The 19,186-nt window shown below is 42.5% G+C and overlaps 1 protein-coding gene across 30 annotated transcripts in view; it reads right to left on the reverse strand.

Moving 5' to 3' along the window:
• The window catches only part of RBFOX2 (RNA binding fox-1 homolog 2), a 175,566-nt gene that overhangs the window by 40,741 nt on the left and 115,639 nt on the right, over positions 1-19,186 (reverse strand). For 25 of the 30 annotated variants that reach the window (XR_008452095.1, XR_008452151.1, XR_008452136.1 and 22 more), the window contains one exon: positions 9,270-9,416. Coding sequence is in view for 21 of the 30 variants with exons in the window: in XM_054078293.1 (XP_053934268.1) it covers positions 9,270-9,416 (147 nt within the window). In the remaining 9 variants the exon portion in view is untranslated. The remainder of the gene's footprint in view (positions 1-9,269; positions 9,417-19,186) is intronic. The other 5 variants (XM_054078545.1, XM_054078163.1, XM_054079443.1 and 2 more) reach the window with 1 other exon arrangement.

Consider the following 19,186-nt stretch of genomic DNA (forward strand, 5'->3'; position numbering starts at 1 on the left):
CACACACCATAGGATGGATAGATAAACATGCACACACTTCCTGGCATGGAATGGCATGGCATGGCACAGAAACTATAGCATCTTTCTTTATCTTAGTGATCCATTCCCTGGAGTGACCTTGTACCAGCTTTTAGTTATTTTTCAATAAAGCTGATGAATGAGAATCATCTCTAAAATGGTAGCAGAGGCTGCTGGAAAACAACAGTTTTAAGAGGCATAAAAATTTTAACAGACATCAGCTATGACCAGAACCCAATTTTCTTGTCTGAACATGCTGTACTTTATTATAGATGCTAGGGCATTGTGCAACAAAAGGTATATGCACGCTGTGTGTTTCTTTCCACACAGATTGACATGAAGGCAACAGAGTTTTCCAGCAGAGGCCATAACTACATCACATCTAATAAATTAGAGAGATCTGGCACCAGAGAGCTTTTGCCTTCCAAGGCACTGACAGTTTGGTAGGGCCCCTCCTGCATGCTCTGTTCCAGCTGGCCCTGCCTCCTCTCCCCGTCTAGAGCTTTCAAAATCAGCTCCAAAACTTGCCAGACAAATAGCTTAACCCTGAAGGTGCAAAAACCAGGTAGTGCAAGACAAATTCTCTAGAAATTGCCTAACAACAAAAGGTAATGTGAGACCCCATGCAAAAGCTTCACATCCCTACCAGAGAACTCTGCATGCCCAAGCAGCTTTGCACTGGCCCTACTAAATGCATTTAGAGTGCAGTGAAATGTCTAAACATCAAAGGTGCCAACAGTCCATTCTCAAAGACATTTGAAATCCAAAACAGCCAGGAAACTGATCTGTGCGGGAAAACATTTCAGGTCCTTAGGCTTGAGATGCCCGAGTAAGAGCATTTCATATGCATGACAGGTCTGTGCTGCAGAGAACATCCTTACTGTAGCTCCCAGCTCCACGGGATATACTTCTGGCTGAAAACAGTTGGCTCCATCACGAGCATGCATTAGTCAGTGCTTAGTTAGGGCAGTACAGGGTCTCTAGAGCTATGTTGCTATCAGTACATTAACTTCCTTACCTAAAGCTGGGTCACATCTCTTCAAAATAGTGGGGCCAGCTCTGCTACAGCCAACTCTGCTCTGCTAAGCAATACCAGTATACATTGCTGACAGGAAGATGGGAGCATCAAGGATTTATAAACCAATGCACTACCATAACTTACCAACTCAACAAAGAGTAAACAAGGATCAACAAGCCCTTATTAGGGTTGACTTGTTGCCCAACAAAATACGTTTGCTAAGAAACCCGACTTTAAAAGAAGACACACAAAGAACACAGATTTCTAATAGGATTTACAGACTGTAGCCATCCCAGCAAGACTTTTATGCAAGTAAATCCAGCTACAACACTATGTCCTCTATGACATTCAGCCCCATCTCACTGCAGACTCTTCTAGTAACTCATATGAAAACCTTACAAGTCTTACAAAAATGTTTGATCCAGTCATCGCTGTCTTCCACCAGACAGTCAGTACAGTAGTTTATGACCTGTGGCATCACCCCATAGCTTTGGCAAAGCAAGACAGACGGTACAATAGCTGCTGACAGTTGCAGCGGCACAAGCACTTCTGACAGAAGCATCGTGGTCCCCACTGCAGCCATGCAAACAAAGCAGTATGCTCAAGCAGCAGTGAGCACACAATTCCTTTGCAAAAGTTGATTCCAGAAATTGTCCTGGTGAAACACATCAGTATAAACAGCAGCACCTCTTCTAACCCTAACCAACATCAGAGGGAACCAAGTCTTGCCGGGCGACAGGGCTGGAGCTCTCTTGCATAGCAGGAAGAGCCTGGAAGAGAATCATCACGAAGAGGCCACCTTGTGTCAGAGTGTTTGTTTACCAATACTGGCATGAAGGACTAGTTAAGCGTGACCAGTGGTCAGTACAATTTGGAGATAATAAAACTAAAATACGTATTGATATGCAGAAGACAAGATTTCCTCCTTCAGATGTCCAATCAACTCAGAAAGCAGAATCCCCTTCAGCAAGTTTCCCATTTCTGTACTTAAGTCCTCACTGCGTCACCACCTGCAGGTCAGAGCTTCTTGGTCTATTGTATTATTTACCTACCTACCTTAACGCCTCACAAACAGATTTTTGCCATTACCGATACTTGTGTATCACAAATTACTTGTATTTAAATTTGTTTACTGGCAAATACGGACTTAAAAATTCTACCAAATTCTAGGTGAGAAAGAGCTGTAGTCTAGCTTGTTGTTTCTTTAGCCTCAGACTACAGGCTCATGGAGGTGTTTTGCACTCTTGACATCAGAATGAAGTTGGATGAGAAATTATATACACCGAGATATTTTAGGAAGTGCAAAGTGCCCAAATGTTTCCCCAGAGGCCAAAATCTGAAGGCTACGAGAGCTTCCAAAAATAACTGAGGTCCCAGAGCTGTGTTGCTTGGGTCATACAAAGCAGTGATCTATCACAAACACACCATAAAGAACCTCACACTAGAGATATGAATTATGCTTAGAGAAGAAAAGGAAAACAATGTTAGCTGTCTTAAAATCCAATGTTAAACAAAAAGTAGCTACCGTTTTGTCACCTTTAATAAACAAAGTGATTAATAACTTCATTAAGTTATTAAATGGGACAGAATAGTCACCTTTATATAAAAGAGGTATGCATTATTACTACTGTAGCTGATAATGCCCAAAACCCCTTTACCAACCAGGCTGATGATGTTCTCCACCAGAAGCAGTTAACAGCATACAGGCAGCAGTCATGGAGTGAGCACCTTGTAAAATCAAAAAAAAAGGCAATGCCTCCATCTGAAGCCAGAGCCTGCGAGAATTCACACCCTGTACTGTTATATCCCACCTTCATCTGCAATCGTCATCAACATAGTGTAAAGCAAAAAATAAGGACTATCTCCTTTTTTAAGACTAGTCGAAGATTCTTGAGTGAAAAGCATTTCACCATGGCAAATTCTGAGAAATGTCAATTCTGACTCTTCATAATGTTGCTCTCACAGCAAATATGCACGATTCAGTGCAAAGACACCCATAAGAACTACCAAAATGATCCACTTTGCTTGGTTTTGTGGAGGCAATTCATGATTCAGCTTAAGAACAGATGGGATTTCCTCTCGTAGGCAGTTCAACCTGGCCTCCAACTTCCCCAGGAGACTCTGAAGTCCATGTGACTCTGAAGTCCAGAATGGACCATAGTATCCCACACAATTTTATACAGGGAGAAAATCTGCTTCTTGAAGCCTAAGAGGGAAGGACTGAAGCTCTCAGCCATGAGATACCATAGCACAAAGCTGAAAGGACTGGAAACACGTTGAGGTAAACATGAGCTTTTCTTCTGCATAGGTAGTCCAGTAAGGAAGGGGACATCCTAACAGCAGCTAAGCAGATGATTATGACCATTATGTCCTTACACAACTAGCCAAAGAATGTATCTCAAAAACAATACAAAGAAAAGAGTTGCTAACTTGCTTTTAATGCTGATGGCAACTCTTCTGCTCCCTGATAAGTTTTTCTGTTGTTTAAATTAGCCTAAATGACTAAGAATTTTCTCTTATTTCAAGGTTAATTGTGTTAAATCTCAGCTTCCAACTGGAAAATCTTATTATGACTGCAAGCAAGACCTAAAACCTCTATTAGTAGGCATCATCCACGCATAAGCACCTGCACAGAACAGACTCACAATCCCTCAACCTCTCTTTAATAAGCTGAGTAAATCATGTGCGCAACACCTTACATGGTTAAAAAGTCACTCATCTTCCAAGCCTTAGATAATTTTTTCAGTCCTAAACTGATCTCAGAACTGAACAAAATTATACAGTTACAGTCTTTTAAACTATAAAGATGAGCAAGATCACACCCCTCCTTCAACCTGATACCCCCCCTGCGTTTTTGAAGTGACCATCTTCAATGATGACTACCACTCTCCCAAACCAGTGTCTTCCAAAGAAAGCTTTCCATCCTACAAGTATAGCTTGGTGTTCCCACATATTCAATACTCTCCATTGAGCTGTATCATACATGTTTTTGTTGGATCTGTTGTCAGTTAACCAGGCGTTTCAAGTCATTCTTCAACGGTAACTTATCTTTCTCTTTCCTCCTCCTCAAACAGTTTTTTAACTACAAACCTTACTGGAAAGGTTTTAGTAATACTGTTTCCACGGGCTGATATCTATACTGAACACAACTGTGACTGAAATAGATCCCTTGGGTAACCGACACAAGAAACAGCCTTGATCTCCCATGTCTCCCCAATAACACTACTTTTTATTACCTACCACTAAAGAAGCTTTTAATCCCTCTAATGTATATTGTGTTTATCAGAGATAAGTATTCTTTTCCTTAAAACTGGTCACTTGGATAAATTCAATTGGTTCAGCAATGATCAACTACATCAGTATTGCTTTGCACAATCGTGTCGAAGTGGACAAGACAATATTTGTCTGAAATGATGAACATTACCTTATACAAAGTCACCCTGAAGAGATATTAAACTCTTTCCTCAAATTCTAATGTTTTTTAAAACATTCCATAATTAATTTTACCTTAGATCAACAAAGGGATAAGTAGGTTATGGCTCTTTGGATCATCCTTTTACAATTTTTTTCCAGTACTGAATCCTGGTGGGCAGCGTTCCAGCCTTCTGCAACTCCCCTAGCTTTTAAAAGAACTGGCAAAACTTAATGAATAAAAGAGCTCCTTGCTTTGGCTACTATCTTCGGACATACCTTAGGTTTTAAATATTAGCAAGCACTGCCTCATCCTCCTTTGTTATAAATTATATAAAGAAAACAAGATATAGTACAAACACCTCATATTACATCAGAAACACAGTAAGCTGGGGCTTTTTTGCTGGTTTTTCTGTTTTGTTGTGTTGGGGGTTTTTTTGTCCCCAAAATACACTATTTCCTCGTTTTATATTGGACGTACACCTAAATCCTTTTTCTTTTCACATAAAAATTGACACCTTCTCTGAAGCTACATCACTGATATTCTCCATGATCAGCACAATGCCCTTCTCACCTGCTTCAAGTTTGTAATTATACTTGCTGCCATTTACTACTTCTCCTCCTCTTCATCCACCCTGCCTAATGGGAAGAATGCTTTGTGTTTTATGAATATAGTTTCAGTGACTGTGGAATCATGCCTTTTTGGCCATCAGTATGATTCTGTTGAATACTTTTTAGCTTCCATTAACATTTCCCTTTTCAAGGTACCTTCCTGGGCAGTCATCCTGCCAATTGTTTAAACTCGAAGAAACAGACTCTTCTAAAGCTCCTTACATTACTGCCTGATGCCATATTCTGTTTGCACAAAGTAAATACAGACAAATAACAATCACTGGTACCTAAGCAACCGTGGGATTTCAGGTCAGCTATTAACTCTTCTTTATCAGCTAGAACAAGGTCAACTATTGATTTATTCTACCGTGGGCGCAGAACTGTGTGCATTAAAAAATGACCTATTCTTTCTAGAAGCTTTCTGGAAGTCTTTTTATTGGCATCATGAAATATCAAGTAAATATTACCCATTTTAAATAGAATATTTTATTTGCCTCCTTAGAAGAAGCATATAAGGAAATGTTTGTTCCATTCCTGAGGATATCTCAGGGACTTCTTAGAAACACGTAACAGGCAAGAGATGGTTTGAAACCCAAATAAACCTGCATTTGCCAGGAAACCCTTATGTCTGCAGCTCTCACAAAGAGTGAAGATTTAGAAAGCATTATGTAATCTCCATTTAATCACACATGGAACAACACATCTGAAGTCCACCTCTGCTCAAGTCTGGACGAAAGCATTAGCTAATGTTCTGTGCCCCAGGACTGGGCTGACCTCTAGAATGCTGTTCCATCCTCAGGGGACTTCTTTACTCTCTCCCTACGATCACATTTATTTCTTCTTCCACAGCTTTGCTGTCTACCCAATTCCTCTCTTTGTACAGAAGCTTGGGAAAAATCACTCCAGGCAAGGATTTTGAGTCTCTTAGATATGACGTTGAGGAGATGTGACCTGACACACAGAAGGGAGAGGGAGAAAAATGGGGGTTACAAGCTAGTCACAGCTGAAGACTCAGACAATCAAGAGTCCCCTGTAGGAGAAAGGGTAGATTTCAGTGAGTCACCTAGGAGAAAGCAGCCTGATTTTGAAAAAGGAACAGGAGCAAGAAAGATTTAGAAAGACTCTCCTGCTTGACGTTCTGAGCATGCTGAGAAAAGCAGCAGTGAAGAAAAGGGAGATCTATGCGAACCATTGATTATTCCCTTGGCAAAGAAGCGAAGTCCTCTATTACAGGGAAACAGCATGTGGAGTTTTTATGTCCTGAAAGATAAAATGCTCTTCTGGTGGGCATACCTCTTGGCAAACACAGGGCCAGGTAAACTAACAAAAGGTTTTATTGGGAACATACCACTTACCCCACTTAAAATCACATCACTGTGCTGGAACTGGAGATGATGTTTAGAGAAAAAAGAAACCAACAACAAATAACTTGGGGAACAACAGAAATCAACTTGTATAGTGTACTTCCCCACCCTTTCTATGTACAACCATTTGGGCCTAAAAAAAGGATGGGAAACCTTAATGCAAGCAGTTGGTCTGCATTTTCTACAAGTCACTCCTCAGGACAGCACTTCAGTCTCATTGCCTGGGTGCCCACATCTGTAAAGCAAATGTTGAAAGTCACCAGGACAGGGGATGATCTTGTCATTTCCATTTCATCCACATCCCCCACACCAGAAGCACAGGGAGGAACAGCATCAAGGTGAATGAGTATTAAAGGGGCCAGTTGTGAAGCCAAGCACTGGTCTCAAGGGAAGGGGCAGCAGCAATGGGGAACAGTTTATGTAAGCAATGCAGCTCTCAGGAGAGGGGAGCTGCAGTAGCACAGAGCAGGACGTGCTAAATACAGATTGTAGCAGGTGGTCCAAGAACTGACTGTGATTTCAGCAACCAGTTTACCCAAACCGGACGGAACTGCCTACCGCGTAGCTCTGCAACAGCAAAAAGCAAGCTAAAAAACACAAAAGCAGAACAGGCAACTGAAAAGATTCAGCAATCACAGATTGCCAGGAGATGAGTTTCACCCTGAAAACATTCCCACGGGTGTCAAGAGTGTGACAATCTAATGTATGAACAACACAGAAGCAAATCCAGGCCTCTTGCAACAGAATCACAGAATCATAATTTTGGCTGGGACCTACCTTCAGATGTCATTTAGCACAACCTCTGCTCAAAGCAGGTCTAATGAGATCTGGCTGGCCAGACTGTGTCCAGTCAAGTGAAATACCTTCAAGGACGGAGGTTCCACAACCTCTCTGGGCAATGTGTTCCACTATTTAACCATCCTCATAGTAAAAAAAAAAAAATAAAATAAATATTTTCCTGATATCTAACTGAAATTTCCCATGTTCCAACTTGTGTTCGTTGTCTCTCATCATTACACGCAACCAAAAAGAATCTGACTACGTCTTTTCTGTATCCCCTGATCTGGTAGTTGCAGACAACAAAAATATCCTCCCCCCACCTTGTCTTCTCAAAGCTGAACAGGGCCAGGTGTCCGACTTTGCTCAAATGCCTTGTTCTCCGGCACTCTGACCATCTTAGTGGCACCCAGTAGGCTTACTCCTGTATTTCATTTAGATGAAGTGCCCTCCTTGCCCTGGAGAGCCCAAATTGGACACAGCATCCTAGATGCAGTCCAACAACTGCTGAAGATGGGGACAATCATTTTGCTGGACCTGCTGATGACACTCACTAACACAGCCCCGCATACAGTTGGTCGCCTTTGCTGCAAGGGCACACTGCTGCTTGTGCTTTGACTTGTTGTCAACCAGGACCACTGTATCTTTTACTGCAGAGCATCTTTACCTAGACAACCAGCCCCCAACCTGTACTTCTGCAGGGGTTATTCCCCTCCTAGATAGGAGGCTTGAAACTGGCTCTTGGTATCTTAAGATTTCTGTCAGTCCATTTCTCCAGCCTGCTGGGTCCCTCTGACTAGCAGCCTCACCCTCCTACATTTTGACCACTTCTCTCCATTTGGACTCATCCACGAAACAGCTTCTTACAGACACAAAAAGCTTCAAGAACAAACAGCAAAGACCTCCCATAACATATAGCATGAAGACCATCAGTGAAATTTTTAACATTCCTGCACACTTTATTGAATAATTTGTACTGTCCAAGCTATGAACATACAAGCCCAATTCTTCTTTCATTTATAGCAGTCTAAGTTGAAGCCCCTGAATTTGACACATTCACATACCATAACACTAGTCTCGACATGACAGTGTGTGTGTACATGCGCACGCACACACACACAGACAGCTCAAGAGATGCAACAAGTGAAACAGGAAGTGAAACGCTGCAAGACTTTGTAGGAGCAGCTGGTTATGCAGTTAAGATTGAGGCATTCATTCAAACACTAGGGTGGCAAGAAGAACCTTCGCTTTGGTCTTTCCTGACTTGAGTTCTCTGCACTACATCTTAAACAGGCAGTGACATTTAACCTCTGTTAACTTTATAAATAATAAGAAATATTTCTGAAGACTTTAAAACATGCCATCAACCAAGGATGTTACCATCATATAAACAAGTCAAGAATGCCTGATGATGATGATATATAGATAACTTCACCTGAAGGTTAGGTCATGAAGCATCTACCTCATTTATCTCTGCATTCAGATGGAATGAGACACCACCTATACTCATGTGAACAAACTCTTCCTCAGAGAACTTATAAATTGGGAATGATGAATAGCATACAAAGCTTAGGGAAGACAAACTATTTGGTCAAAAGAAACAGAATGCACATCATACACAATGTAAAATACCACTGACTTGCACTAGCTTTTCCACATGCAATAGCTAGTTGGCCAATTCCTTGCAGCAATTTTGCATCATAAAAGTGGATCACAAAGAAAGACAAATATTTCAACGAGTTTCTAAGCAAACAAAAAAACTGCTTTACAAGGGATATATTAAGTCAATGTTTAATCCTAGTCTTTACTGGGAAATAAGGCAAAATTTTATTTGGCACTTTTTTTCCCCAAACCAATTGTTAGGTTATCTCAACATCTTGATATGAGCAATACAGTTATAGTTTTCGTGTGCATTTACCAGCTGAGGTAAACACTACCCTAGTCCTGCAGATATTTTACAGCGTACTGACTAAACTGAGGGGAAAGGACTTTTTCTTCACATGAATACCGTGTGTCCCAGTTGTAGGGAAGGGGAATCTGCTGTGCCTTAAAAGGTGCTGATAACTTACCCCAAACATCTGCCGAAGGTCAGGATCTCGAAAGCGGAAGGGAATGTTAGACACATGAAGTCGTTTTGGAGTGGATTTGCTCTCAGTATTCTCACTGCTCTGTGTCTGTGATTGCTGTCCATCTGTCTGTGCCCCTCCTTCTGTCTGCTGAAATCAGAAAGACAAAAGTGTGTGCATGAACAGAAAACACACGAACACCTTTCACGTGCGTTGTCTTTCTCTTTTTACAAATTAGTACTACACTTGCAATTGCAGTATGTGAGCACTTGGCAATTACTTTGATAAAGCCAGTAATAACAATTGATCTGTTGTTCTTCCCCTCCCTTTCCATGAGTAAACAGTAATGAGATCTCAGCCTCCCACCCCTTAGATCACCTTTTAGCTTAGTAGATCTGCCTTTGGTTTTCTTAAATAGCTCCTCTCTTTTCCCGTTTTTCCTCACTTCAGCTGCCACCATATGAAAGCTCTAATGAAGAGGCGGATCTTTCATATCCTGAAGCCGGGAGGTAGTACCGCCACTCTAATCTCATGTGGCAGGATGTTCATGAAATCATCAAATTCCCACAGCTGAAGAGGCAGCTCTTCACTGGGCCAATACCAGAAATGCATCCCCAGGCAAAACGGCATCTGCTCTGTCAAGCTCCCTTCAGAGAAACATTACCCCAAAAGAAGATCTATAATTAAATGGTAAAATCCATATATGAACAGCTTACGGATGTCTCTGATTAACTTTTCTCCTACATTTAAAAGTCAGCCCAGGGACCGGAAACACTCATTACCACCACAGGATTTCTAAAAACTCACTGTGCTACTTTCTGCTACTACCAATTCCACAGCTAAAACAAAGGAATTTTTCCCATGTTCCCAAGCACTGACTGGTACAGCAAAGCCAGGCCAAGGGGTCAGCCAGAAGTACCTGTGCACAGGGAAAGTACAGCAAAAGGTAGAGGAATAAGGGAGACCAGTGTGCCAGAGGAGAGACCTAATGCCTCCACAAAGAAGATGGGCAGGGGAGAGGAAAGGAAAAGAACCTCAGCCACTTAGGTTGGTCTTGGACGAAGAAGTGGTAAAATTTGAGCACAGCACTAAGTATAAGGGCAAGGCCCCTCAGAAAAATTGCTTAAGGAACAAATGGTATTTTTTGCACTTCAGTCAGAACAATTACCTCAAAACCTCAGAGCTACAGCACAAAGTAGACTACAGTTTGATCGGTTTTATTGCTCTGTTCCTTTCCAAGGCAAACATTGACAGACCTAGGTATTGAAAAGGCACCCATCCACTGACTCCACCTCCTGCTGCTTGTCTCAGCCCTCTAGAAGTCATGCTTTGACCACCCATGTGATGGACTTTGAAGTGTTATTCCATTTCTTTAGAGGCCAATCTGACTTCTTCCTTAATCCATCAAGTGAGAAGTTGTTCTACAAGAAGGCAAGGACCATGTAATTGCTAACGCCAGCCTTTTTTAGGTATCTTCAAAAACACACACAGGCCTTAAAACTAAAGATTTTTAGGTGGGAGTGGGGGGGGGTGGTTATTGTTTTGGGGCCTTTCCCACTCTCCCATCCCACTCCACTCCACCCCATCCCATTTTAAATACATGTTTTGTGCACCAAAGAAGAAAGAAATTTCAGTGCTTGCCCACATTGACTCCCTAACCCCAACCACCAATTGGACTTGCTAGACTGTTCTGTACATCACTTAATATATAATACTTGATGAATATTTGGAAAGAAGCACCTCTCCACAGATGAACTAAACTAGTGATATTAATAGAGCTTCTTCTGCCCAGAAATGTCTTTTAGAGACATGACCTTGAACTTATATATTGGTTATAAAGCACTAACAAGAGCAAGCAAACAGTAAGCACTGGGGTCTTGTCATGCTGAGCAAAGCAGTGGCAACTTTCCATTTCATTTTAGTAGGGCCGCACAGGCAGCACAAAGTATGTTTGGTCTGGTTAACATAAATTAAGCTGTGATAGGAAGAACAGAGATATTGCTCTGCAAGTATCTCTACTCCCCAGAGCCATGCAAGGCTCAGGAGAAGCCTAGCAAGATGAAGCATTTTTCTTTGGCTAAGACTCATCCATCCCCTGAATATCAAACTTTCAAGAATAACCTCCGAATCTTCCATTTGATTATATCTAAAAAGATGCCTCCCTCTCCCCAAGTTCCTCCTCTTCTCCTATCCTCCTCCTATGACAAAACCCATCTCCAAACATACAGGGAGTGCACTCTAGGGAAAGAATCAGTGCAGCTGGATTACAACTAAATCACACTATGGTATTCGGTAGTTTTATTTTTATGATTCCATCAGAATGCTTTGCTCCTCGGGAAAATCTAAGATGGACATAACACAGAAGTCGCCCATCCATCACCACTGCACACAATGCCTGCAACTGAGTGCTCCAAAATAACTCTCCAAAATCATCAATGCTCCTGCTAAAAGGGATCACTACAATCCATTTTGGAGCCTTGCTAGTACACTTTGCCAAATACCATGTTTCATATGGCTTTGTGTGGAACTGGCAAAGTGGGTAAACTCCCATGCACTCACGCGCATCCTCAAACGCACACCAGTGCATCTTCTGCAGTGTGAATAAGGAAAATGCGAAGATTCTGAACAGTAATGGCAAAAATGATTTAAATTCAAATATAGGTTGCACAGGACTGGATCTGCTGCTTCCACAGGCGAGGAAGCCAGGAGGTCACCTGCACTCCTCAACCATCCATTTGTTCACAGACAGAGGGCAGAATTTCTTTCTTACCAAGGGTGCCATGTATCATGTATAGTGTCCTGCTCAGAAACACTCACAGCTGTTCCTGCATATGGCAGAGTGCTGCTGCCACACAGGAGTCATTTTGCAGCACATGTGCAACAAGACAAAGGCTTCAAAGAGGAGGAACAATAGAAAAGGGGATCTTAGTCCATTCTTACCTTTCTGACTACACTAAGAGTCCTCAAATGCTTTTCAGGCTTTCACATATCCTGAATTTTCAGCAGTAGTTTAACATTAAATACCTTTTCTCTCTAGATGCTGTAGCTCCCTCATTTCTATCACCCATGGCCCTAAGGTAAGAGTTGAACTTTCAGCCACTCTAACATTAGCTCAATACTTTTGTCTACAGCCACACATTCAGCTACTAGATAAATGAAAGAAATAGTCTCCTCAGATGTAGCTTTTTTTTTTTTTTTCCCCCTTCCTTTTATAGGTATTCCTTGTCCTAATTCATTAGGAAGGAGATGAAAGGAAGAGCCTGGAGCTTGTTCTCAGGCAGCACATAATGGAGACTGGCAATAGCACTACCTCAACCAAGCCAGATGATAAAAGCCACATTTCACCGAACGGCCACTTCCCACCCTGACTCCTTCCCCCCATCAGGTTTCAGGTCTGGCCTTATGTCAATGCTTCACAGCGAAAAACTGGCCCTCTCCCTTCATTACAGACAGAGATTAAGCTCAGGAGGGAGCTAACACATGTTCCCTAGGTCTCAATGCCTGTCATCAGGCAACACGAGACATGCTACGGTAACGATCCTGCATTCAGAAACAGTGTTGGACCCACCTTACTTTCTCAGCATAGCATGCTGGTGACTTATAGACTTATAAGCAACTGCATAGACTTATGCAGGTGATAATGTCATTCACGCCTGCACACACAAGCTTTGAGCTCTGCTCAAGGTCACTGAGAAATGCATCACAGCTCAGGACATGCACAATATGTGCTTCCCTTTTAACTACTTGCTGCCTGGGCCCCTCTGCGAGCTCCTCCTTTACACTCACCAGCTGTAAGGAACCCTAAGCAAGAAGAGGCTGCTGCAAAGTGAAGCATGGATGTTTGCACGTGTATATATGCACGTAAAAGGGGAAGACACCTGGCAACAGGAGGGTGTTCAGAAAGGTTTGGAGGCAGCTCTGTAACCATCTTCCGACCACTTGACTAGACTCATTCTGAAAGCAGATGGTGAAAAGTAATTGCTGAGGACTTGTCCTTGGCAGGAGAGAGAGACAAGGGCTCCAGTTCCACCTGAGCTTTGAGCAGATCTCCATCTGCAGGGCCAGACAGGGCTACCTCCTTAGCCAGACAGACAAACACCAAGGCAACAGCCCAGCACAGAGACTGTTAATACCCAGTACATTCTGTTTCCTTCTCCCACTTACTTCTAGAACTGGAAATGCTTCAGGTCCAAGTTACAGAATAGCAAAAAACAACCCCCATCCTCTCGCCCAGGAAGCAGGCAGTCCAAAATGCTGTGAATCATAATGAGGAGGTTAAGAGCCATAAATCACTGTAAAGAAAATATTTACAAAATACAAATGGAACTAATAACTATATTTAAAAGGGGACTTGCATGGCTTACAAAATCTAGGAGACAGACCGTGCTCTCTCCATTGCTTCTGGACCAGTCTCAGATCCAAAAAAAAAAAATTAAAAACAAAAAGACCATGTTTGGATCAAAAGACTGAGGAACTGTGTGGAGACAAGGACTGAAAGCTATGTCTGACAAAAGGCAATCTTCCTACCACAAAGGAAAGTGCAGACAACATGGGAAGATCTCTGCAACTTCTAGTGAAGAACCTGCGTCAAAACAACCAGTCACCCACCAATGAACAGACATCCACTGAGCAGGTTTGGGAGATAAATGAGTTAAGAATAAGGTGCCAGACAAAATCTCCATCCTAGCCCACCATTCTCTACCAGAGTAGGACTGAGGTTGTACACATCTGAGAGCAAAGGGCATGGGAACTTCTGCTGCTTAAGACCACATTTCTTTAGCAGACAGAATACTGCAGGGCTAATAATCATCTTTCAACAGCAGTAAATATAATTCTAGAATTATATCCATGTTTTTGATTGTTCAGAGATGCAAGCAGGGTTATAGTCAAAAAAAAAAAAAAAAGGCTACACTTCAGGCCCAATTAACAACGTGAGTACTCTGTATGCCAAAACCCAGACAAACCAGATCACTAAGGATGTACAAAATAATGCAGTCAGATTATTTCAGGGCATTTTTTTCCCTCATTGTTAGTTACCTGCTTTCAGACACACTGAAACTTAAGTCATTTTAATCACTTTCCTCATTAAATAAAGATATATACCAAACCTGACACAGGAAAGCACATATGAAGTTTTGCTGCCTATCCCACACACCAAAGAACTCTGATGTGTCAGGTAACATTTTTCATGTAGTGATGCTTAAAATTACTTTGTTTCTTTGACCTCTATTTTTTTCCTGGGGTTCTTTGGTGGTGTTTTTTGGGGGGTGGAGGCATGGTTTGTTTGGGATTTTTTTCAATTTTAGTTTCAATAAAGTGGTGAAATGATGCCCCGTGAAAGGTTTGCCAAACCCTTTGTGGACAGTTCAAACCCACTCCTCACAAAATAGGGATGCCATCAAAGTGAAGGCGGTAGGAAGAGTTCCTGAGCCAGTCATCATCCCTGGACCACTCCAATGACAGTGGCAGAAGAGGCACACAGTAACAGACTAACATCTGTCCAGTCCCCTGTCCTGTTTCTGATAGTGGTCAAATAGAGCATCTGTGGAAGCACACAGGAACAGGACAAGTGTTCAGTACTATTTCTTCAGCTGAGTCTTCCCAGCCTGCTCACATCTTTTTTGCTGGTCACTAGCCATGAATCTATGGCCCCAGCATGGTTTAAGGAGTTTTTTGAGCCTGTTTATGCTCTCAACTTCCAAAGAGAGTTCCACAGCTAAATTCTTCATTGTGTGAAAAAAAAGACACAAACTCCCAGGTTTTTTTCAATACATGCCACCCAATTATTTCTTGCATGCATCCTAATCAATGAAAATAGGAAAGCTCTCTATTTTTTTTCCTATACAATCCAAAATTCAATGTATTTGTCATATGCGTTCATTCCTGTCAGCCGTTTTTGTAAGTGAAGATTTCATTTCTTCTCATAAAGAACCTGCCACATTCCTTTCATCATCACTATTATCCTTCCCTGTACTGCTTCCAGATCTGCTATAACCTTTGAGATATACAGAAGTACCACAGCTGTATACACTAACATAATGATATTTGCTTATTTATTTCCTATTTCTCTTTCAAAATCATTTTTAAATCTGCCACACTAGATACAAGTCTACAAGTGCTGACAATAATCTGCCTCATACTCAAAATAATAAAATAATCTGCCTCCTACTCAAAAGCAAATTCCTGATGTTAAATGTCAGCATTTGCTACCTCAAGACAGCGATTTCCAAGCTCAGGTGGCCAAACAATCAGCAGCAAGCTACTTATTTGAAGCCAGTTCTTCCTCTCATCTACCTGCTCAGCAGTATAAAGATAAGTGAGAATATTCATTAAACATATTCTCCACCTGAAATACCTCACATGAGCAATTGCTTTAATTACTAAAGTGATGAAAAATAATTACAGAGGAAAATTCTGCAATCGCAGACTAGGCAAGAAACACCCAAGGGAAAGTCATCATTATAACATTATCCATGTGTTACAAAAGTCAGCTGAGGAACCCTTGATGCCATTGGGTCCCTCCTTTCCAAACCCTTGCTAGATGTATGGGGCACAGACATGACCGAGCAGCTTCCTTCTTGCTTCTGAACACGATGCATAGGGGTCCTCCACCTCAGATGTCCCTCCTTTAAGAAATCAGAAAGCTAATATTCCTTTATGGTATATCAGATGTGTTAAATACATCTCAGTATGGCCATCAAGAAGCCAAGAAACTGGATGCTCTATAATTAAATAATGCTTTATATTGGTTCATGACAATGTAACAGCAAGGTGACAGCACCTGCCATTTTCACGCCAAGTAATTTACATAAACTTATTCTTCTGCTTCTATACCTCCAGCTGCATTCCGTAATTTATAGGGACACACAAATTCTTCCCTCTGACATTAACAAGAGAAATTAGTTGAATAATCAGCACACAGTATTAAGTGCATTGCATTTACTATCAAGCAAGCTTTTTGAGTTTAGTGGATGATTAATCTTCCCTCTGCGGGTAGAGTACCAGGAGATGCAGTGAGCTGACAATTGCTCTCGGCTTCTGGCCATGCACTCCATACGCTACCTTGCAACAACAGCATTTGCTGGATCCCTCGAAGAGCTGCTCCAATTCATTAACCCAGCTAAAGAATTGGACAGCTTTCTGCCAGGTCAGTGAATTAAAGTGGCTCACGTAAAGAATGCCAGAGCCAGTAAACAGGAGTGGGAGTTTGCGCTTGCAGCCACATCTCTCCTTTCTGACAGCAGTGAAATCTTCAGATCAGCTCAACTGCCAGAGGTACTGCAGCCTAATTAGCATCTCCACTTCCAGCTATCTGTGCTGGGTGTCTCCATTAGGGATATGCGCACTAATGTAAACTAAGAAGGGGGAAGGGGGAAGAAAGCAGGTGACCCGGCACCATAAGAAGTAAAATGCAGAGCGTCAGCAGTTTAGGAGACAGGCGGCAAGAGGCAGACCAAGTAGGCCAAATATGGTCCGGTACCTCAGTCTATTTTTAATCCAGGTTTTTCAGCTGTGCTTTGGGATAGTAGCAAGAGAAAGGACAGATGCTTGGAGATGAAGACCCGGAGACTCACATGTCAGGCAAGAAACAAAGCCCCACAGATGAGGCTTGATCCTAAAATAAAAAAAGATTCCAACACACTGTTTGCATTACACCATCTATTGTGCCAATTTGTTTTCCAGTCCCCTGCTCTGAGAGCTTTGAATGCTTTCCACCACACTCGGACCTCCAGAACCAAGCTCATCCTTAGCTGATGACACAAAACAGTCATGTCCCTTCACTCTGGGATTTTATGCTGCATAGGAAAGCACGGACTTCAACTCTCAAAGGTTATTTTACTTAAGTTCAGTGCTGATGCTTGATTTCAGGCTTCTAGACTACCGTCTGTTAACTCAGTCAGCCCTGATAATCTCAAATCTTTCAATCTGACTTGCCTGCCAGAGTCTGCCAAGTTTCTATGACAAGGTGCTCCCAATGCAGTGTGCTAGGGACCCTGTTACAGACCCCATTACATTGCTGCAGAACATTTTATAACACGAAACTCCCCTTTCCTTGAGGGACCTTTAAGCCACTCCATATTCTCTCTTACTCTTGCAACTGACCTTAAAGGATACAAGCCTGAAAAGCAGGAAATCCCCACCATCTAAGCATACCTTTCTCTATCTCGCTTTGCGCTGCCAACTGGACCAAGCGCAGGCCTTGTTCTTAAAAGCAAGGAGAGACCTTATCTGTCTGGCTGAAGGAATTTCTGAATCATCCCTTGGGAGCACAGGCTGCAAGTCAGCAGCTAAAAAATTTGCCAGCTGTTTGGTCTGGGGTATCGCCTTTACACACGGTAGCAGCTGCGCTTGTCAGTCACAGTAACAGGAGGGAAGGATCATGTATCCCCCGCCACGACTTTCTGCTCTATTAAAGTTAGCACTGTTGTTTGAGCAACACAATAAAATGGTTAAAGGAAAAGATGTCTTAAAGAATAGCAGTCTAGTCCACATGGATTGAACGTATATGTCCAACAAGTAATAACCAGCATATGTAACGGACAACATGCCTGATGTTAGCTGTAGATGTTTAAGGTGAAACAACCAACCTGTTCTGCTCCATTTAAGATAAAGGGACACAGATGATCCAAGACCTCCCTGTGCATGTGAAAGTCTGTCATGTGAAAAGCCCTTGGCCAAGGTGCTTTCCCCCTCCCCTCTGGATTTCTTCATGTGCCACCATCTGGCGTGCTCTGTGTTTGACCAGTCCCAGCCACAGCAGCAACAGTGGCACGCTCATCTGCACCCTTTACCCTCTCCCTGCTAGCTATGCTCTGAAAGCCCAGCTCTACACACTCAGCTTGCACATCTTTAACCCCGTCAAATGGTCAGACCAGACATGCCCACCTGTTTTCAACAGCCAGTACAATCATTATGTGTTATTCAGCCTGTTTCTCAGATAACCTCTGCCAGTTGGGCTCCCTTCGCAGCCTCCTGGCAACACTGCTGCCTCCCAGCAGTCTCCCAGCAACGTTCCCTCCCACACAGATGGGCTCCCAGTCCCTCCTCACAGGCTAGCCAGCCTTTGTGCCACACCACCCCATGCGCTGTAGGCTCCTTAGAGCCCGCATCAGTTGATGAAACACAGCGCTCAGCCCTGCAGCGCTGCAGAGATGGCTCCTAATATGGAAGAGGAGCAGGAGGGTTGGCAAGAACTTACAGCCAGGGTCAAGGCTCACATCACTTCCATTAAAAAGAAACACTCTTAAGCTCTGGGCAAGGATGGGAACAGCAAAAATACATGGGGAAAGCCACTGCCCCATTTCATTCCCTGTTTCCAGCTTCCCCATCCAACTGGCAGCACTCAAGGTAGCTGTTTGCTGGAGAAATGAGCCCAGATCTTATGGGTTGGAAGGACATCAGACAATCTGGTACTAAAATGATGACTTGCATTTCTGCACACCGCACCAGTTTTAAGTTTCATTTGCAGCCTGATCTCTTCTCATCTACATCTGTGTTTGCTGAGAAAGGCACCCGAAGTTCCTTTTACGTACTATCAATGTGCTTTACGGGGTTCTACTCTTTTTTTTTTTTTCTTTCAAGAAGCTGAAGTTGTGGTGTTCCCAGAATGAACCTGAGGATATTTTATCAAATCAAATCCATTGGTGTCAACTGTGCAGCCAATGCCCACTGTAGAAGCAGCAGAGGTGCACGCTGGGAACCATGCATGCTCGAACTGGCACTATCAGTTCTTCCAATCGTTGGCACTGAAATCACTCAGTACTTAACAGGGGGAAAAATAACCTCCAAGAGCCAAACACCCAACTACAAGTAAAACTGAAAGCATTAACAGATTAAATCCGTCCCTGAGCACTGAAGGCTCTCACCATAAGGCTCTTTATTAGGAAGTTAAGTCTTAACAAGTGGCTTATGGGGTGGAT

Source organism: Cuculus canorus, chromosome 1, assembly GCF_017976375.1.
Source record: "Cuculus canorus isolate bCucCan1 chromosome 1, bCucCan1.pri, whole genome shotgun sequence".
In the NCBI taxonomy this organism is placed as follows: domain Eukaryota; kingdom Metazoa; phylum Chordata; class Aves; order Cuculiformes; family Cuculidae; genus Cuculus; species Cuculus canorus.